The sequence below is a fragment of the Cibotium barometz genome, chromosome 24, assembly GCF_041138505.1.
Source record: "Cibotium barometz isolate CiBa-2024 chromosome 24, ASM4113850v1, whole genome shotgun sequence".
In the NCBI taxonomy this organism is placed as follows: domain Eukaryota; kingdom Viridiplantae; phylum Streptophyta; class Polypodiopsida; order Cyatheales; family Cibotiaceae; genus Cibotium; species Cibotium barometz.
The window spans coordinates 21,759,124-21,772,491 of NC_141069.1; the positions used below are offsets into that span (position 1 = coordinate 21,759,124).

The 13,368-nt window shown below is 44.7% G+C and overlaps 1 protein-coding gene across 10 annotated transcripts in view; it reads right to left on the reverse strand.

Moving 5' to 3' along the window:
* LOC147625025 (uncharacterized) overlaps nt 1-13,368 on the reverse strand; it is a 142,793-nt gene that overhangs the window by 102,127 nt on the left and 27,298 nt on the right. For 6 of the 10 annotated variants that reach the window (XM_086818250.1, XM_086818248.1, XM_086818246.1 and 3 more), the window contains exons 2-5: nt 7,451-7,625; nt 6,603-7,304; nt 6,356-6,499; nt 5,456-5,554 (exon numbers count right to left, since the gene is read on the reverse strand). In XM_086818250.1, the coding sequence (XP_086674376.1) occupies nt 5,456-5,554; nt 6,356-6,499; nt 6,603-7,304; nt 7,451-7,625 (1,120 nt within the window). The remainder of the gene's footprint in view (nt 1-5,455; nt 5,555-6,355; nt 6,500-6,602; nt 7,305-7,450; nt 7,626-13,368) is intronic. The other 4 variants (XM_086818253.1, XM_086818252.1, XM_086818251.1 and 1 more) reach the window with 2 other exon arrangements.

Here is a 13,368-nt window from a genome sequence, read left to right on the forward strand (position 1 = left end):
AAGGGGCTGATCATTTTTTCAAAAATGCAAGCAAGGGCTGGTCACCTTTCCAAATCAAATGATTCTAGGCAGAATATATATCTATGATCAGGATCGCACCAAATGTCCAAAGAAACCCTCCCTCAATCCGAAGCTTGATATAAACATAGAAGACCGAGAACTAGAAACATTGTGGAACAGACCGCGGCCATGCCACAACATGGGCATCACTATCTGCAATGAGAAGCAAAATGAACGTGCCTCACTAGCCATACCACAACATGGGTATCATGCCCCTCACTTTCTTACACATGTCATAAGTTCAAATACAGAAAGCTAACTAAATAGTCCCGGAATAATAAAAAAAGTGGAGTAAAAAATGTGCTCCCAAGAACCCTCCCTTTATCGAAACTCGCAAAAGCGAGAGGTATGTCTGGTTTTCAGGACATGGGCTCTAGATGGACCACCTCCCACCTCTTCAGTACATCCTAGACTCCCGTTTTCTCCAGCTCCCTTATGAGGACATCAACCAAACTATTCAGTTTGACCTCCTTAGCCTCCACATACACAGCACATGGATTGGACCTTCAGAGTCCCACGAGCCTATGCATTGGGAGCTGGTCATTGTTTTCACACAAGAGCTGTTCATAGTGCTATTCTTCATTGTACCATGCCTTCATGCTATAAAAGGCAACACAGATGCATGCTTTCACCCTTTGGTATTTGTACACCTTTCCTATCATATGCACATTGCACCCAATGTGCTTCAACATGAGCAAACATATTGAATCTTGATTACCATCCCAAGGCAAGCCTCGGGTATCTGTGCAGGCTCATCGTGCTGATGCGGTGGAGGTAGGTGACTGTCTGAAAAGGTGCATCCACCCCACCATCGGGGCTCCAGCAAACTCTGCCTGAATGATCGCATGTGGAACTGATGGTTTGCTGCAAATCATGTGAGAGAACATCATGACATGGAGCCTCTCCACACGCTGCCAATCCTGCTTTGATAGATCTGATCCCAGAAAGGTGCTCCATACATCAAAGCTGGTGTGATGAGGGTGTCGAAGAGCCAACAACCCTTCGTCCTGGGCTCCTAGAAGTGGGCCTGGACGCACTATCGCTCAAGTAGGGCCAAAGCTGCATATCTCCATGTCACAAAAGTGTGTGCAGTTGTGGCCATGGTAAAGCAGGGACACTAAAAATAGATCCGAGGTACACATATGATGGGACAACCTCCGCTGGAGCTCCCCTATACATGAAGTGCAATCTGGAGGCATTGAAAACCATGACCTTGGTTTTACCAAGGTTAATAGTGAGATGTTGATGTGTACAGAAAACCTAAAGAGCATAAAAGCACAAGGGAATGCCTGACAATAAAGTGGAGGTGATGAATGCAACCCTCGAAGAAGAGGCTAAACGGCGAGCCAAAGCCCTACATGTACGGGTTACAGGGTGGGGGGAGAAAGGTACTCCTCAAGAAGATGCTAAGACACTGAGTACAAAGATAGGAGCCACAGAGATTCCTATAGCAGAGGCCTAGAGAGTGGGAAAGGATGCCACCAGAGCACGAGCATTGATATTGAAATTTGCAGATATGGATAAGAAGAAGGCCTTTCTTGCTAAGAGGGCCGCGCTTAAGGGAGAGAAAATTTATCTAGATGAGGATCTTACGCCGGCCCAAGTAGCACACCGGAAGGAAAACATGCCTCAAGTGTTCGAAGCACATAAGGAGGGGAAGTGGGCTGTATATAGAGATGGGCAAGTGTTCATCCGGGAGCGCCAGTCATCCTGATGGGGCGCGGCTTATGGGACCTTGAAGTTATCGGTGTGGAACTGCAATGGAGCCCTATAGGTAGATGCAGGGTACTTCGAGGACACTTTCAAAGGCCAAGATATTGCCATGTATACAGAGACACACCAATGTGCAGGGAGTAAATTACCGGAGGCTCCTGGGTATAGATGGGAATCAGTATGTCGACGCCAACCACGCATGGCAGGGGGGGACTAGAGGACGTGGGGGGGTAGCAGTACTGTTAAGGGAGGACTTACGGGAGGCATTACATGTGATGCATAGAGGTGCATACGCATGCTACATGTGGATCAAAGTGAGCAGCACAAAGAGACCTCGGGACATTTACATTGCAGTATGCTACTTCCCACTGGCACATTCCAGATACGTTGTGCCGGGAGAATCACCATATATGCCGCTGTACGAGGACATCATGAGATTTGCGAGCTTGGGAGATGTACTACTAACGGGGGACTTTAATGCACGTACAGGCCGGGAACAATCAGCTCTCTATGCTACGGATGAGCCCATGTACCGCGAGCTAGCAGCGGATGAGATAGGGATGCAAAGATCTGCCCAGGACACAGGAGAGGTGACAAAATATGGGATACACTTCCTAGCTTTGGGGAGTGCACATGGGCTAGTTATCTATAATGGCCTATCCCGTTGGCGAAGTTCAGATGCTCTCACATGCTGGAACAAAAAGGGAGGAGCTAGTACAGTGGATTACCTGATGGGCTCACCTACCTTGATACATGATATACAGGATCTCTCCATTTCGGGCAGACCCATTGGGATAGCAGCAAACCATGCATATTTGACATTTTCTGTGACTTGTGGATATGTTAGAGGCACACCACCCTCTAGTCATACCAGATACCCAAGATATCACTTTACTCGAGAGACCTCTAGGGTATATGGCAGTGCAGTATATGATGGTTTGTTCGCTCTTGACCCGAGAAGTCCACTTGATGAGCTTACAAAAGAGTTGGCAGATAAATTACATGGTTCAGTAGCATATGCTTTCCCGTATACCCCCCCTCTTTCTACCCCTCCTAGCCATACAGCCCCACAGAATGGTTGGTACGATGATGAATGTCGCGAGACTCGTAACCGCTTGCAGCGGGAGATCACCCTTGGCATCCACACACATAGACAGGCCGGAACACTCTTCAAACGCCTTGTGCGGAAGAAGAAGCGGGATTACTTGGCCAAGCTTGAGATGGAGATATACCAACTATTTTTGGGGCAAGACAGTAAGAGGGCGCGGAAGATGTTCCATGAGCGACAGCCACCCACACCTATCACAGCACCTGAGGCATGGCATGAATATGCAAGAACTTTATATGAAGTACCAGGGCAGCCCCCCATCCCTCATCCATCAGCAACTCGCCCAGATCATAGTACCTTTGTCACCATTCGGATGGTTTTGGATGCTATTGACAGACTATGTAATGGAAGAGCCCAAGACCAGGATGGTCTCGTGGCAGAACATTTTTCACATGCCAGAGATGTATTGGCACCACTGCTAGTACACATGTTTAACAGGGCCATTTGCGAAGGTTTCCCAGACAGTTGGTCGGCACATACTATTGTACCTCTATTTTGACCCCATGATACCAGGGAACTACAGGACCATCATGATTGGTCATTGCTTGGCCAAGATATTCGGATCTATTTTGGATCTAGTTTGGATACCCATACTGCTATACGCTGATGACATTTTACTTATTGCAGACTCCCCCGAGGGTTTGCAACAGCATTTGGATGCCTGGGTGACTAGATCCGACCATCAGTTCACTTTAAGAGGTGAATCAGTGAAGTACACCAGATCATGTGTACCTAGGAGTCACATTCAGCGGACCACAGTTCTCTATGACACAAGCAGCAAGGGCTAGATTGGCACATGGATATGCAGCCCTAGGGGCACCTATGTGCCTACATTCAGTTTCAGGAGCCGCGCACCAAACTCTAGTTGTTTGACACATTGGTCACACCTACACTCTTATATGGCTCACCCATATGGGGACCCAGCCTCTACCACACAAGGAGGGAGCCGCTTGTCGACCAGGTCAGACCAGAGAGAGATTTCTATGATGGATGGCAAGTACTAGAGAAACCACTGGTGACTATGATCGCACGCATGATTCAGAGTAAACCATCGGTACCTCATGAGATTGTTAGAGCAGAGATAGGAGCCACACCAGTGGTTACCGAAGCCCTGTTCTAGTTAGTGACATTTTTGCAGAGGATATGGGAGCTCCCCAGACACAGATACCCACACCTAGCACTTATCTCTTCCAGGTAGTTAGCAACAGACGGCGATACACGATGTTGGTACACCCAGATGTGTACCTGGCTGAGATTACATGGCATGACGATTGATGCAGTCCCTCCATTTGATTACAGCCTGGACTGCCCCTTCTTGGACCTTACTCACCCTGAGCAGAATAGGGTAATCAGGATGACATCGTGACGCTAGATGTAGAAAGGACATGGTCCAGCCCCCCCTACCACTAGGCACGAAGATGGCCCACTATCGGGACCATTTTCTACATCTCTCCCTAGATGGCTTTGTGACACGGTCTACATACATGGACACCCATCTCTCACATGGCATTCGCAATGCCATTGGACAGATCCACAGTTCATCACATCAGCTGAGGGTAGAGACTGGTAGATACGAGGGGATGAAGCCAGAAGACTGCATTTGTCAGGTATGTCACCAGGAAGTGGAGTCAGAGGAGCACTACATATGCCAATGTACTTTGTACTATGAGATACGAGGGAGATACTGGTGTCTCTTCCGAGAGGGTTTTGGACCATTACGACATGTGATGGAGTTTGAGGATCAGAGGTGTTTGGGGCTTTTCTTATTGGAGCTCAGACACCATCGAGAGGCTCTCCTACGAGCCAAGACAGCACACCAAGATCCACCCCGCCAGTGAGCCATGATAGATTTTTTCAGGGCCAGGACCGCCTCGGTAGATACGACCAGGACCTCCACTACCCCCTCGAAGAGCCAAGCGTCCTTCAGGAGGAGTCACCCTTGACAGAGCCATAGCACTTTGTCGAGCGAGACGCCCACGCTTACCAGGACCTCGTCCATGGCCGCTTCATTATGGTGGATTACACCCGCCACAGGAGAGGACTGCCCCGCCACTTTAGTCTCTCTATCTTACAGCACCCCATGAGAAAGATACTGAGATGAGCAGATTACACCAGTCTTATGCTAGTTGTAGATATTATACACTTTTGTTGTACCTCAGTAGGAGTATTTTCCTTTCATAGCTGTTTAGGACTTTCATAGTTGTACCTCAGTAGGAGTATTTTCCTTTCATAGCTGTTTAGTCCTTTTTGTCTTACTTTTGATGAGACACCATCAGCTGTGTACTATGTTTTGGTCTCATAGGCCACTTTGGCCTTTCGCAGACGTTAATATCTCTCTCTCTCTCAAAAAAAAAAAAAAAACAAACAAACAAACAAACAAACAAACAAACAAAGCTTGCCTACAAACTCTGAAAAAGTCATGTATAGCCTTTCCCCTTGAACCTTCTGAAGAGAAAAAATTAGTCCAACAGATGCAAAAGGTTTTTCTTTAAAATTAGAGATCTATACAAACTTAAAAACCACCCACTGAACTTGCAATCAAAGAAGGTAGAATCTAGCTGTTTTTTCACTTACTCTAGAAGTGTCCAAAATAAGAGAGAAAAGTGTGTCCTCGTTAACACCCTGAACCTCTCCTATTGAAATCACCAAATCTCTCAGCTTACGGTTGGCTGTCTGGGCATTTCAAGCATAAAATCAGTGACAGACTCACAGCAAAAAGGATGTCAAAAAGCACCTTCCAAACAGCATTGCTCACTCAAAACGTCACTAAAATGTTTCAAAGATTTAAGCAAGTGTCCGCATTTTACCACAACCATCTCTATCTACATTTCCAGCACCAAAAAAGGGAGAAGCGAGGGAAAAGATGGGGGGGCGGGGGCATTTAGGTTGATGTCCTTAGAAGACATTACCAGCTTGGCTTTAATGATGAGGCTAGGATAATACCAATTAGTGGCCCTGATGAGGAATTAATAATATAAATGAGTATTTGTAACTTCAACATTAATTTGTGATGTCCTAAAGCAATTTGATCTAATGGCCCTGTGTCAGATGACCTTAAGTTGAGGGCCTTCTCACTTAATAAGCTATATGAGTAAGATATCTCTTAATTGACGGATAGTTCCAACTGGGATGAAAACCCTTGGGAAATCAAGACCTGGAACAGGCCTATGCCATGCTCAAGCCTACCACCTGCGAGGTGGGTTCTAGAGAAATGGGATGACAAAACTTAGGGCAGGGGTCGTGATTTGGTGTTAGTCTACTCAATGTACCTAGTAGTAATCTTCGGGATAATAGCCACCAGTACACATGGATATAACCTTAGCTGCCCGTATTAGCCTGCTTTCTCCTAATCCGAGGGCTCCCCTAACCCTGCCGGATTACGCCACTAATCCGAATAATTGCAATTAATAATTACAAAACACCAAAAATAAATCATAATTCCAGTTTTGCTTATCTTGTTGTCAACTCACTCACATTCCGGTGCAGAAGAAGCCAACGCAGGATCACATTGCAGTCCCTCAAGCAAGAAACAAGAGCTTGAATGTTTTTCAAGACGTAGTCATGTGTTAACACACCTTCTGAAAGGAAGCTACTCAGCTCAGCAATCATGTTCATAACCTGCCATTATCAAGACGAGACAATTAAATACAGCAGTAAAGTATGGAATAGAATCTGCTCCTTGATATACATTAGCATTTTTTTTTTTTAAAGGCATGCTTACTTTGGAAGTATGCTTGTTCACCAGAGGCTTCAAAGTAGAAACAGCTAAAGTCGATCCTATGCACGACTTAGCTGCCTTGTATTGGTCCCATGCAAGTGTGAGATCTACTGCAAATCCCATGTAGATAGGAATCACCCAATTATCTTTGAAAAATTTATCGACTATCTCATGCATAGCATTGGTGTCATTCTGAAGAATATCTGGGAAATGATATAGCAGCACATATAAACAACCAGCTTGAGAACTTAGTGCCGCCCATCGGTGCTCTGGATTCGGGTAGTGACGAATTTGATGGTAAATATCATCAGCTCGTAACCTTCCAATCACGGTGCTCACAACAGCTTTTGGCAAAGGGAGGCGTGTGAAAAGGTCCTCCGGTTTATTTGTTGTAAGCATTGTGGCCAGAGTGGGCACCATTGAAGATTGAAAAAACGGTGCAAATGAAGACATTGACATGAAAGCTGATTGTGGCTGTGGCGGAAGGGCTCTACAAAGGGTACAAATCATATCAAAATTTGGTAATTCGGATGTGCCTTTGCACCTAATGTAAGCGACCATCAATTTTTCACGTAGATCTCCTTTGATTCTATGTTCAAGAAGCAAAAGTAATACTCCATGAAGAGTGAGAGCTTCAACAAGTAGCTGGCATCCTTCCTCATTTTCCAAAACACTCTCCACAGAGCTCTGAATGTAACCTCCCTCCTGATGTGTTCCCAAAACGAGAGTGAAAAGGTTACTGTCATGATACTACTACCATTAGCAAATTAAAACCGATGCTTGCAATGAGACCAAGTTGCTTCATCACAAGTACCCTAGCTCAAGATTGATACAGAGCACGTATAGTTAACCTGGAGATCCTCCAAATATTGCAATAAGTCCTGATAATATTTAGCAACTCCATGAAAGAACATGTAGAAACGATGTAATATATGTAAGAAACTCTCCCGAAACTCATCATCTAAAGAGAGTAGTTCGGTGGTTGTTTCGATACGCTCTTCATGGAGATCGGGAGATTTGAAATATCTGCAACATTTTGTATGCCAAAAGCAGCACAATTGATCAGTGGTTACTCTTAACTGCTTGATTGAAATTCTAAAAACAGATGAACAAGTCCACCTCAGTAATGCACTGCACAGTGCAAACACAGAAGATGCACAAAGACAGAACCTTTACACACACACACATGTTGAACCCAGATGGACAAAACAATGGACTCACGATCACAAATTCTTAACAGTTGAGACCCTAGATGGCTGAGCTCAACACCCATGCACTCGGTTGGGAGCTTTGATGACTGAGTGGAAGCTCCTAGAGATGGCGAAGGGTAGAAGGTGCTGTAATGCACTACCCGAGTGGAAAATGAATGAGAGGAGTGTGGCAGGCCTGGGTCTTTATATAACCTACAAGGACTACGTGAGTTACCTAACCAGCCGTCGACATATATGATAAGTGGCTCCTCCCAACCTGCAACATACTTAGACAAATCGTGACCCCCGGGCCTAGTGTGGTCCGGCATGCCTGATGGTTGGCCCAAAGACTTTGTCTGCAGCCAGCATCTCTCATTGCCCCTGCCAACCCACTTGTCGAGTCAGGGACTTTGCCCGGGTGTTCTTTTTGTTACCATACTCCCCTAACACAGCAAACAGGTTTTCTTAGTCAACTTGCAAGTGGTAGTACTGTAATGCTTCTTTTTTTACATCTGATGTGTATCTCAAGAAATTGTAAGAGTAAGGTGCCCTTCTCACACATGGCTCATCTTTTTAGGGGGCTAGTTATCCTTCCACCACAAACTCTCAAAGGAGCAAAGGCTCCTTGCATACTTTATTATGTCCACAGGTGATATCATTTTTAATATTTGTAACTTGTAAGGATGAAGTACATGAATATAACTATCCTAAAGAACATCCATAACACACAGCATGATCTTCCTAGCATGTCATCGTGCCATTCAATTATGTATGTACTATGGTATCATAACGTTCCTCGCTCATGAGAAGCAATGCCCTTCAATCTGTTACATGCCAAACCAGTGGCACTTTAACAGGTCTAACCTCGGGTTAAATAAATCTGGCGCTAGGATAACGCATCTACAAGGGAGGTCTAGTGGTTAAAGAGGAATTAGGCTAATTATAGCTCCCCATGTATAGGACTATATAAGTCATTTGTTGGCACACTTAAGGGAATTCATCATTCCAGGTTTGGACTCATTGCCAAGTGAGGACTAGTCCATGGGATGACAATTTAGGTATCTGTTCTCGCGGTGTGTGTAAACACGACTATTAATGCGATTAAACACTAAAATTAAAGGCACTTAAATCATCTACTTAAATCACAAGCACAACTTGAGAACTTGACACCACACTAGGACCGGAATGGGCCAGCTCCCCCCTTGGAATTTATGTAATATTACCAAGTAGAAGTTATAATTACGAGCTTTTGGAGCCTCTTTTGTTCCCACACATGGGATAGGCCAAATTATTCAGATTCCAATGTCCAAGAAGATGTATCTAGTTTGCTTATGTACAGGCACGGAGATGGTCACGTGATGTGTATCCAGTTTGCCTATGGACAGGTTAACATTAAAGCCCAACTTGGCTAGCACGGAAAGTCCAGCTTGGCTAGCACGGACAGTCCAACTTGGTTTTGTGATCTCCTCCCCTGGTCTATTAGCTTGGCTTTTGGCCCAAGACAGGTACAAGGATGGTGAACAAGAAAATTATAAGTTTTCATATGCATATGCATCTCATACCTGCTTGCCTGGCTAGATGATTTGCTAGATGTGTGCCTTGTTTTCGTGTCTTGCACGCAATGCCGTGGGTTAGGCTCCTGTCACCGAGGACACCTGGAACTACGGGATTCGAGACCGTGCCAATGCCATTGTATTCTGACAAGTGGTGGTCGTGGTTGCAGGGCTCCATTGTTGAGCCAAAAAACTCAATTTTTGGTTCACTTTGGAACTTGGAGGAATTTATGGGGTGTGAACACACAACCCGGGCACGGGGCATTTTTAAGGCATATGGACAAGGCACCTTCTTTTGGACTGTTGCATGCGCGGAAGCCTTGTTGTACTGATCCACAGCCCTAAGCATACTTAAGAACATTGATGCTAATTATCATATGATTAAGACGACACAGAGGAGAGAAGAAGAGGGAGATTAGGTGTTAGGTTTTTTGTATTACTATGGTACAAAAAGGTGCTTGATACTTGTACATGATTCAGGCCTATGGTCAGCCCCGTAGGGGTGAGTCTATTGATGCTAGAGATGAATGAAATGATTTATGAACTAACTGACTGAATTGATTAGACTTCTATGCTATATATATATGGGGAATGCTGCAGTCAGCCATCTTTTAATCTGCCGGCCAGAATACTGGACAAACACCTGTCTTCTTCATTTAATGCTGCACTTTTGATGCCGACCAGAAGTCAGCCACTGTTGAAGCTCTAGCCACCTGCTGTATAGAGCATTGCTGCCAGCCGACAGGCCCCATACTATCCCTATGCTGATGACGATGATTAAGATGTTGTGCTGCTTATCATGATGATGCTGATGCTGATGCTGATGCTGATGCGACACTGTTGATGATGATCAAGTTGATGACCATGCTGATGATGATGTCAATGTTGATGAAGATGCTTCTGATGCTGATGCTGATGCTATAGACACTGCTACACTAATCAAGGATTACACAGTTCATGCTGAAGATTAAGCCATGGCAGGGGCGTGCATGTGACATGGACATTAGAGAGTGTCCAAGCCCATTTTTAAGTGTATGTGAACACTTCAGACACTCATCAAGTTATGCATGCATGTTCAGACGCTTGGCAAGCAAAGTGTGCATGTTTTGACACCTCTACATCTTTCACTAAAGGAGAAACTCGTTTTTTCTTTTCTCTATCTCGCACTCCTAACACATGGTCTACCTTCTCCACATGCTGATTTTTTTTATTTTGAGCCCTTCCACTCACCAAACTAGGGTTTTTTTTTCTTTTCAGAAAGGAGACTTCTATTAAGTATGAAAAGCTGCCTTGATTGGATCTCTGCTCTGCCTTCTTATGAGCAGGAGAGTTTTTGTAGCCCAGCGGGCGTTTTTTTATAACTAATGAAAGGATCTTTTCTCGGAAAAAAAAATAATTATTTTTAATCATCAAAGGTCATAAAACCTTATAAACTCAAAATCCCTTTTGTCCCCTTTCACACTTGGGCTGGCCACACATATGGGTTTCCTTTTCATATCCAAACTGATGCCGTTCACACTGTCCATCCCGTGCCCGTGCCCACCTGCTTGTTGTCCAGAGAAAAACACAGGGTTGTCACAGTTTCCATGCTTTCATCAATCTCTCCATGTGTCTAGGCATGAGTTCCATTATGTGAAAAAGAGCCAGGAAGGCCAAATAGTTACTGCAGTTGTAACTATAGGACACTCGGCAGAGTTGTCACTTTTCCGAACACCATTGTAACTAGAAGGGAAACCGGAACGATAGACCAACACTTCAAATACCAGACAAAGTATGAAAACACAACGAAATAACCATAAACAATATAATAACACCGCACTAAGCTGGAACGGCCGGCCCCCCTAGGTACTTCTTTATTGAGAGAGAAGCTTTTACAATAAAACAAGATGCGGGTGCATACAACACCGGATTTTCCACAAAGCATCACAAATCTTTTGCCCAGATATCTATCCAGTGCCAAGATAAAAACACAACACCAAAAGCCATCCGAAAACTTGCTCAAAACAGTCCCTTGAATCAGCTCATAAACAGTCCATGAAACAGCCTGGTACGGAGCCAAAAACAGCCACGAACTCCACGCCAAAACAGCCCCAAAATAGTTGTGCTTTTCCCCTTTTTGGCCAAAAGTGACTAAATAGCCAAAAATAACAACTTATGTGCTTTTCCAGCTTGTTGGCCAAGTTTATGCTAGGTGGCTCCCTTTGTCCAGGCCCAAAATATTAATAAGTCCAACCACACTTTAATGATGTGTGAACCCGTTGCCTTAAAGATCAAACCAACAAATAAAATCCCTTGTAGTTCATTCTCTGTCGCCATCTTTCAGGCCAAAACATGACAGTGAATGCTTTAGCCTTCTTCTGTGGAAAATCCCCGTTCACCCCCTGGCTCCATTCAATGTGTGAAACACTGATCAAGACTGGTGAAGGGACCAAATTGGTGATAGCAATGTTAACTGCTTCAGCCCAAAACTTTTGAGAAAGCTGAGAATGAGAAAGAAGAGATCGAGCCATCTCAACCACAGTCATGTTATTCCGTTCTACTACCCCGTTCTACTGAGGACTGTGGGGAGTAGAGACAATCCCCGTTCTGCTGAGGACTGAGGGGAGTAGAAAATTGTCTCTATATGCCGTGTGAGAAGTACAAAAGTCAGTGAATGCTCGAGAAGTAAACTCACCACCATTGTCAGAGCGCACTTTGACGACTTGAAGCTAGTGTCAACCTCCACCATAGCATTCCATTCTTTGAACTTTGTAAATGTCAGAGATTTATGGGACAAGAAAAAGACCCACACCTTCTTGGAAAAATCATCCACCAATAAGGAAAAATATCCAGCTCCTCTAGGTGTGACTGTAGTCATAGGTCCGCTCAAATCCATATGGACAAGCTAAAGAGTGGTGGAAGCCTTGAAAGAGGCCCCCTGTGGAAATGAAACCTGATGTTGCTTGCCTTGAAGACAAGCTGAGCAAATGCTAGACATCCGAGGTAGACCGTAGTCGAGGCAAGCCTTCCACCATATGGCGGGAGACCAGAAGCTCCAATTAAGAGAAGAGAAGATGCCCGCAACAAGCATGCCAAAGAGTAGTGTCCTCCTCTATGAGAAGAGCCTGATGAGAGGCTAGAAGTTGGAACAGATGAGAGTGATCAAGATTGGGTTCCTCTTGAAAACTAGTGATCTTGTAGAGACTATTAGCACATTCATCCCAAGTTTCTGCCCATGTTTGGTGTCCTTTTGGTCCCTTTTTCATGGCCCTTGGTTGTGGGCTGGCCACCCCTTATTTATATATTTTTCTTGGATTTTTCCGAGCCTAGATGTATTTTCCCAGTCGGCCAGCTTTATCATGTCCAGTCGGCCAGCCCTTCCTACCTATAAATAGCTGGGCTTGCCTCTCACTTTTCCATCTTGCCTAGTCTTTCTTTTGCTCCCTCACTTGTGAGACTATTTCTATCTCTTGCTTGGGACTATATCACTTCAGTATATTCAGCATAGTTGCTCCATATCTCTCTCTCTTGCACTCTCTACTCACCACACTCTAGTGCTTATTTGCTTCCTCTCTGTGCACTCTTTCAGAGACCACCCTCTTGTGAGAATCTCTATGAATGATCTCCAAAATCTGATCATCGAAGTATAAGCCATAGCCTTCTTGGGCTTTCTTAGAGACCGAGCGTAAGTTTTTGGATGACTTTGGAACATAAAGAACATTCTCCAAGTACTGGGGCCTCCCTGAGGGAGTGACTAGAGGAATTTTAACCATAATCGGTGTATCAACAAGTTGATTGTTCGCAAGTTGGACCTACATCATAGTCACCAGGACCGGGAAACGGACTGGGACCGGGCTAGGTACAGGAAACGAGACCGGGCCGATTAAAGGAAACAAAAACGGCAGGAAATGACACGTGTACAACTTAATGCGCGAAAAACAAATACTTCAGTACGTCGTAGGACTCACATAATTAAACATACACAAAGTATTCAAAAAACATTAAAAGAAGTGGACATTTATTTGCTCAATGAGATCTCATTATGTA